The 8,928-nt window shown below is 33.2% G+C and overlaps 1 protein-coding gene across 1 annotated transcript; it reads right to left on the bottom strand.

Annotated features, from left to right (window-relative positions):
* Positions 1–6,226: 6,226 nt before the first annotated feature.
* LOC6548315 (60S ribosomal protein L21) lies at positions 6,227–6,972 on the bottom strand. Its single transcript, XM_001973894.3, has 2 exons — positions 6,867–6,972; positions 6,227–6,801 (listed from the first exon to the last, which is right to left on the bottom strand). The coding sequence occupies exon 2, from the start codon at positions 6,783–6,785 to the stop codon at positions 6,306–6,308; it is 480 nt and encodes a 159-aa protein (XP_001973930.1). The 5' UTR covers positions 6,786–6,801; positions 6,867–6,972; the 3' UTR covers positions 6,227–6,305.
* Positions 6,973–8,928: the final 1,956 nt, after the last annotated feature.

Below are 8,928 nucleotides of genomic sequence, written 5' to 3'. Positions count from 1 at the left end.
TTATTTATTTGGTCATTGATAAGCCTATTAAGAATAACATGGTTATTGTTGTTAGTTAGAGCTGAATTTATTTTTTCTTGAATTATTTCAAAATCTCTGCTATCTAGGGATCCAGCCAGCCATTTCCAAGCACTACCTATTAGATCTATATGTCTTTTCCTTATACTCTTGACTTTCAAGCTGTTGATTAGGTTTTTAGCAATCCTGATTTTAATTTTATTAAGGCTGTGTAATTAATTTTATCAATGGTATTTTGATATTCCTTTATGTCAATAATATGGCTCAATCTAAAGATCCCTTTTTGAACCTTGGCTAGTCCTGTAGTCAGTCGCACAATGTCCGAATTACTGTAGTCCGTTATTTGTACGTCAGCAGCACACACAGTGAGAAGGGCTCTGTAAATGAGGGTGTTTAGTTTTGAATGAGTTTTTTATAAATATATTAATTCTCCCGCTTTTTGCTAGTACTGTACTGTTTCTGATTGCCTTGACAATTTCTTTTTTGTATCTGGCTGGCAGCTTGGTGCCTAATCTTTTATTGTTTTGTACGAATATCTCTTGTTCAGGATAATATTTTTTTATCTGATCTCTACTTTTAATATGATTAGCTAAATCTTTTTCCTGTTCTGTCTTTTGTCTGGCTTTCTGTCTGCAGTAGTTTAGGGTCAAGTGATACTTTTCTGCCAAAGAATAAATCGACCGGTTTCCTGTTTGTGGTTGAGTGTATTGAATTTGACGACTGATCTCTCTATAAGGTCGTTTAATGAACTGTGTAATTTCTCGGCCTTTTGGCATCTAATAATTTCTGAAAGAGTTGAATGAAAGCGTTATATGACCGTTAGCTTAACTGTTGTATGGTGATGCTTTATAGACCTTTATATTGATCTGGTCTTGCAGCATCCGCATTATGGGACCTGATCCAAGGGTTTTTCTATTATCACTATTTCTGGAATACCGAAGTTTATTAATGTTTCCTTTAGGGGTTGCTTAATGTCTTAACTTGCTCGTGAATTGACTATTTTAGCCTTTGCGATTTTATCTATTGCTGTAAGGACCACTTGTTTACATGTGAGGTAAAAGTCGACGCGAATAATTTGCCCTGGGTATTGTGGTATTGGTGAGCTTTGTAGCTCTGGCTTTTTTGGTGTCTTTCATATTTTTGTTCTTTGCAGGTCTGACATTCCTTCGTTATTTTCATGATTTTAGCCCACATTTGTGGAAAATATACAGCTATGGCCTGTTTTCGCTGCTGTTGCGGTGTGCTCTCCTATGTTCCGATATAATTACGTTTTCTTGGTCATTTTCGTCTGTTAGGTCTGTAACTATTTTATTAGAGAATCTGGTTTTGTAATTATTGAAAAGTGGATTAATTTCTTGAAGTTTCCCTAGGGTTTTCTCTTCAGTATAGATTCCATTTATGACAGACGGATTTAGCCTTTCTCTTAGAATTTTTAGCAAATTAATAGATATTAGTTTTTCGGGAGAGCTGTGCACGGTTCCTGTCACTGCATTAAGTTCTCCATGCGGTTGCAAGGGAGGTCTACTCAATACATCGGCAGCCACGTTTGCCTTGGCAGGTTTCTTCTAAAATAGCTTTCCATCTTTTCATTTGGTCTTTACGGATTTTTGGATTAGTTGGGTGGGTGAGAGACTCGTGATCTGTGAATATCTTTATTTTGGTTGGACCTCCTGAGCTAATACAGCTCCTGGCATAATCTGAAGCATCGGTGGTCAATTGGAATTCTTAACTATAGTCTGGATAAGCAAGCATGACTTCTTCGGAAGCGAGAGTTTGTTTTAGCTTATTGAATGCTTCCCTAGCGTTTTCGTCGAGGTAGATTAGAGTTCTGCTTGAGGTAATTTTGAAATACGGCATCGGCCCTCTTCCCCTCTTAAAAACGCTATAAGGGGCTTTGGCTCGGGATATTCTACGATGGCCTTGACTTTTTCGGGATACTTTTTTATTCCAGTATCGGCAATTAAGACCCTAAGAATTAAACTTCTTTTTTGAGGAATTCGCATTTGTCAAGCTGAATTCGCATATTTGTTCAGCGTATTAAATATTAACTTGATGTCTTTTAGATGGTTATCCTCTTTTTTGCTAAATATGATGATGTCATCGATGTATACGAAACAACTAATCCCTATATGTTCCCTAAGGATATCGTCCAGCGTCCGTTGAAACATTGAAGGGGAATTTTTGAGGCCAAACGGTAGTCTGGTAAACTCATATTTTCCCTGGTTAACTGAGAATGCCGTTTAATAATAAGAAAACCAATTCTCTAATTACCAAATTTCGAAAAAAAAATTTATTTTAACCACAGATGCCAGTAAATTAGCCCTTGGGGCTGTACTTTCTCAAAATGGTCATCCTATTTGCTTTATTAGCAGAACACTTAATGAACATGAATTAAATTAAAGCGCTATAGAAAAATAATTATTCGCCATAGTTTGGGCAACAAAAACCTTTGGACATTATTTACTAGGAAGACAGTTTATCATTGCTAGTGACCATCAACCTCTTAGATGGCTGCATACCTTAAAGGAACCAAATGCTAAGTTACAAAGATGAAGAACCAAATAAAACGAGAAGGAGAATTCAGTTGCCGATGCATTATAGAGAATTAAAATTGAAGAAAACCATCTTAGTGAAGTTACTCAACATAATACAGAAGAAGACAATAGCAACCTTATTCGATACCCGAAAAAATAATAAACTATTTCAAAAAACAAATCATTTTCGTCAAGTCCGATAAAAATAAAGCAGAGCATTCAACAATATTTGGTAACTCCATTACCACAACTCAATATGATGTAATGACACTCGAAAAGGCCAAACAAATTTTAATTAATCATTTTATTCATAGAAACATTACCATTTATATTGAGAGCGATGTAGATTTTGAAATAATTCAAAGAGCACACGGAGAAATTATTAATAGCACCTACACTAAAGTAAGTACAGTCTCTTTCTATTAAAGAATGTTAGTTCATACGCCGAATTCAAAGAAATTATACTTCAATCACTTCAATGACTTTTACATCCAGGTATAAAGAAAATTACAAAATTTATTAATGAAAATCACTTCTTTCCCAATAGCAGACTACTAATTCAGAATATAATCAACGAGTGCAAAATATGCAATTTGGCTAAAACAGAACATAGAAACAAAAAAATCTCTTTTAAAATCACACCTAATCCCGAACATTGCCGAGACAAATTTGTGGTAGATATTTATTGATCTCAGGGAAAACATTACATCAGTTGCATTGACATTTACTCTAAGTTCGCTACACACTTAAGCAAACTAAAATAAAGGACTGGATAGAATGCAGGAACGCATTAATGCCCATTTTTAATCAGCTAGGTAAACCAAAATTACTAAAGGTAGACAGGGACGGAGTTTTCTCCAGCTTGACTTTAAAGCGAAGGCTTGAAGCAGAAGGAATCGAATTGCAACTCAACACGGCAAAAAACGGTGTAGCAGACGTCGAAAGACTAAAAAAAAAACAATAAATGAAAAAATCAGCATAATCAATTCATCTGATGACGAAGAAGTAAAATTTAGGAAGATAGAAACAATCCTTAACACATACAACCATAAAATTAAACATGACACGTCTGGACAAACACCTGATCAAATTTTTTTATACGCTGGGCATCCAATATTAGACACTCAAACTATTAAAGAAAAGAAAATAGATAAAATAAATGAAGATCGACAGGAATTTAATATTGACTCTAAATACAGAAAAGGTCCAATTCAAAGAGGAAAATTGGAAACCCCATTTAAACCAAATAAAAATGTAGAAAAAATAGATGAAGACCATTACAAAATCACTAATCGAAATAGGGAAACCAAATACTACAAAACACAAAACAAAACAAACAAAAGATAACTAATACCGTTAAACTTCCACAGGAACCTTGTGTATAATGATGTTGTTTCTATTATTCACTACGGGCCACAGTCAACAAATTCAAATAACCAACCCAGATTCCGACCTTGGCTACTTACTCTTCTCAAGCAATCCAACTCAAATACCAGTAGTATATGAACATCACTGTCTAAGAATTAATCTAACGGAAACCAATGTCTTTAATAATTCTTTTGGTTACAAAATCACAGAATGAATCACTCGCTCCGAATGAAATACTTATACAATAAATTACTGAAAGAATTAAATCAGCGAAACAGGCAGCATGTTCTAATTGACATAATAGATTCATCTTTTAAATTTCTTTTTGGCACACTTGATGAAAGTGATAGATTGCAAATTAACAAAAAAATAGATGTAATTGCAGATTCAATTCAACTTCATAAACTAAATTATGTCATAAACTTTGTGATTGAAGGACTACAGAAGCTTACTAATTATGAGAATAACCGCAAATATATAGAAGACATAGAAATGGGCATGCTACTTTCACGTCTTGGAATTTTTAATCCAAAATTACTCAATTTAGAAAGTAAGTAGTTAGAAAGCATTAACAACCAAAATATAATTTTCATCAAAACATCACCTATTTTTAATGGGTGGGCAATCGTATTTATTAAAAATATTAAGTTTTTAGGGGTGGGCGACCGATAAAACTATTTTTTAAGGTACAAAATTGACCACACAAATAACGAATTATTACTTATTTCACATATCCCTACTATTAACCAAAAAACAATTAAAATAATTTCCTATCCTGACCATAATGGGTATCAGTTAGACTATTCAGATCAACAAAAATATTTTAAAGATGAGATTTAAATTTATAATCAAGACAAAAAGGAAGTTAACAATGAATGCATTAAAAATAATAATTTATTTATTATAATTGAGCGTACGAATCCAATTTGTAATTTTATACCAACTCCCTCAGGGAAATAATCTAATACGTTAAACCAAATATACTTATATGGAATTTAGCTGAAACTACAATCTCAAAAAATTGTCAAAATTAAATGGGGATATAAAAATAAATGGAAGCAGAATTATAAGAATAAAACAAATTAAAGATTGAATGTTATTTTAAGCAAAAATTCTTTAAGTCCAGCATTTGATTTAACTCCATTGTATTTACCGATTAATGTCACTAAGATAAAAATGGTAGAACATAATGACGTTTTAAATAATTTCAGAAAATAATTCCACATTTTATATAACAATAGTAATTGTAATTATTATTATATTTTATCTTGTCCTATCAAAAATTTCTACACTAAATCCAGTATCGTTCTTATATTTAAAACTTAGATAACAAGAAAAAATTGATCAAGAAACCGAAAAAAAAAAATTCAAGAACCACAACAACAAATAAAACCGTCCACAAAACCAGTTGCCTGCATAGTACCCTGTAATGCCAGCACAAGCATAAGCAACCCTTTTAAGGAGAGGGAAGTGACATATTCACATACCTAGTACTCTTCGAATATGCTGAGTAGGCGGTCCCACGCAATCCACATTAAATATAAGCAACCACATCCGGCACTCCAAATCTCTAGTTATTGTATACAACCAATACCCCAAGCGGCAGCACAAGAAATATTTTTGTCGCAAGAGTTAGTCTTACGCTAAGATTTAAACAATAAATCTTTTTATTTTATTGTTAGGGATGGTCTTAGTCCACGGGACGGGACATTTGTTCGACTCGGTTTAACTTTAAACATTTCACTATATGTATAAAAAAAAAGTTATATACGATATTCTAAAATGGTATATTAAGCTATTTATCCTCATGATTAAAAATGTTTAAAATTCAACGAAAGAACGACTAATATCTAATGTGAAACAACTTTTTTTCGCCATTAGAAGATATGAAATGCATACAAATTTACATTTTGGCACAATTTTAATATACTAAAACAATTGTTTAATTCAAACATTTTTGAATGCCCTTTTTTTAATCAATTGAAAATAGGAATATTTATACCTGGTCCAATCCAATATGTAAATATGAATAGTTCCAATGAATAAATTTAAAACCAAAAAATGATGGTTAAAGCTTTAATGGTATCTTTAGCATGAAGAATTATTATTTAAATTCCTGGGTAACTAGAATTATCTGCATATGTACAGCTTCGAACATAATAATTTTCAGTAATAACCAACGTCAATGGCTAAACTCGACTCGGCAGTTGCCGCTGATCCGCTGAGTTTGGTTGTATACCTTATTGCGCTGCAAACTTCACCCTTTAAATTTTTGCTTACCGGCAAAAAGAAAATTACAAAATCTGTTTATATTGGGCACATATTTGTTTACTGCAATTATATCAAATATTTCATTCCGTACAATTTCCAAGTAACAACATCCCTTTAGGCAATGAACTCGTATGGAATCGGGGCAAGAGCAATCGGTTCCTCCAGTTTCTTAACGAAGTGCGCCTTCTTCGGCTGTTCCGGCTGGCGCTTAAGACTGACCCATTGCCCCTTTTCCTTCGCCTCCTTGAGCAATCGCTCATTTTCCTTTACGCGGCGCAAAAAATCTTCGCGGCACTTGGAGTGGTGAATATGCTCGATGCGCACATTGACTCGCTTGGCCAGGATTTTACCTCTGACGCGTTTGTTTACTATTACGCCAACGGCGTGCTGAGTCACATTGAATATGCGTCCGGTTTTGCCATGATATGCCTTATAGGGCAAACCCTTCTGTACAGCACCATGCCCCTTTATATCAACGATGTCTCCGATCTTAAAGACCCGCATGTATGTGGACAACGGAATAACTCCATGCTTTCGGAAAGGACGGGAGAACATGTCCCGTGTGCCGCGACGATAGCCCTTGGAGTTGGTCATTTTAATTTATGGTTCCCTGTAAAAATTGGCATCTTAATAGATCTTCTTTGTCAAATTATGCTGAATAAATATGGACCAAACCTCTTCGAACTGACGTCCACGCGGTCGAATAGTTGGGAAAAGAAAGAAAGATGGCTACTTGGATAACGTTGCCACCTTACAAGTTTAATGAAATAAGTAAGGCTGCAATTGAGAGTTTAGGAACTAAAAATTACGCCCCGTCCACACTAAGTTCTACATTATGTAAAAGCATATGTAAAAGCAAGTATAATTAAAGTCTTGATCAACAGCATTTGCTATACCTTTGTATAACCCAATCCCAATATAAAATATTTATCTCGCGTTAGTCAATAGGGATTTGATGATATTTCTATTTAAATATTATGCATAAAATACAAAAATATGTGTGTCAGATACAAATAAACACTGACAGCTCTTGTGTCCGACCGAAAACGTTGATAAAGGCTCTGAAATAATAAACTGACTTGCGCGAATTTATTGATACAATTGTAAGCGACTTAAATTTTTCCTCATCAATTTAAGAAAGATATCGTCCCGCACTGTATTTGTGATTTCGCTTTGTGCTTCGCTTGCAATAAACAGGTTGTATATAAAGTTTTTTAACTATTTAGTATATTTATTAGTACAAATTATTAGGATACAAGTAAAAAAAATATGCAAACTTATGTAAATGAACAATTTTCAGTATTTGAAATGCAAATATTATTTTGTTGAATGTTTTTGTTATATTCTAATTTGATATTTTTAAAAACCTCACAAAAAGGGCCGCCAAATTTATTGTTTCTTTTTTTAGTTCATTTTAATGCGTTTGCTCATCGTTTGCTACTTTTTTTTTCCAAATTTTAATAATATATTTTATATTCAATAAAAGTGTATATGTATGTAAAGTTCAGTTGTAAATGGTAGCTAATTCGAGCGGCGATTTTAACTAATGAATATTAAAATAATTTCTTAAAAAAAACAATAATCACCGCAACAATTTTTTAATAATATTTTATAAGATCATATTACAACGAAATTGACCAAAACAATAATCAAATTCGTTTCTTGAATCAAAATTGATTTCGGACCGCAAATCGACTTCTAGCACAACTACGCACACATGCCTTTGCTTACTTTTTGAATTATATTTTTAGGTTATTATGCTCTTAATTTTATGCAAGCGGGGGGGACCAATTATTGCCGCCACCAAAGAAGTGGTTGCATAGTGCATAGCCAATGTATGGCCGTTACGCATCTTATTATTCTAGTGTCTTTGGCTCCAGGCTCTCTCGAATTTTAGTTCAAGAGCCAGAGAGAGCGCTCTAGAGCCAGCAGCTCTCTTGTACGCATACAGCGGCAGTCGATCACTGTATGTGTGCACACGTATTGTCATGTATTGTAAATTTTACAAAATATGCGCTTAACTTTATTTTTGACATCATGTAAAAACTTTAATTTTGCATTGCCTTAACATAATAATTATTTGAATACATCATAGAAATAGTAATGAATGAATGGTCATAATAATACCTTATTACTTTATACTTGAATAATTGTGGTTAGAGTATTCAGCTTGCGACGTGAAAAAAATTGTATGTTAGTGATTCTTAATGATGCTTATGTCCGCTGGTCCTGCCACAAGAATTCAATTTTGCAAAAAGCAGGTCGCATATTTGTATTTATTTTATAAATATTAATTTTTGAATAAGAATTATTTTCATAAAAGTTTTGTAAGGTGGTAACCGTAGAAAACCTTCAGTTAACGAATTTAATATAGTGAATGTCAAACTAATATCCCTACAAATTTTTAAATGATGATGATGTTATGTTGCCAATAGAGTTCGATTCAATTATAAGCCTTGCCTTGATAAAAAGAAGCAAGAATATTCTGTATCATTTTCAGAAATTGTACAAGGCATTGGACAGGTACTTTGACCAAAATATGAATGATATTTTGTGCCATTGATTTACTGTACCCATTGAATTAACTTCGAGTAGATATTTTGTTAGATATATTGCTAAGGGATCCAAGTGCGACAAATGCAGATCGTTGATTTCAAAAGAAAGCCAAGCATTTTAAATATCCATCAGAGCATATCATACATGAGTAAAACTACACTATAGAATCGGACTTTGGAAA

This window comes from Drosophila erecta, unplaced genomic scaffold (genome assembly GCF_003286155.1).
Source record: "Drosophila erecta strain 14021-0224.00,06,07 unplaced genomic scaffold, DereRS2 tig00000246-arrow-arrow-pilon, whole genome shotgun sequence".
NCBI lineage: Eukaryota > Metazoa > Arthropoda > Insecta > Diptera > Drosophilidae > Drosophila > Drosophila erecta.
Note: the sequence above shows the minus strand (reverse complement) of the source record. Positions and strands in the feature narration are given on the sequence as shown.

Excerpts from the sequence above, each read along its gene's own strand:
- LOC6548315 (XM_001973894.3), bottom strand. The coding sequence starts at position 6,785 with ATGACCAACTCCAAGGGCTATCGTCGCGGCACACGGGACATGTTCTCC.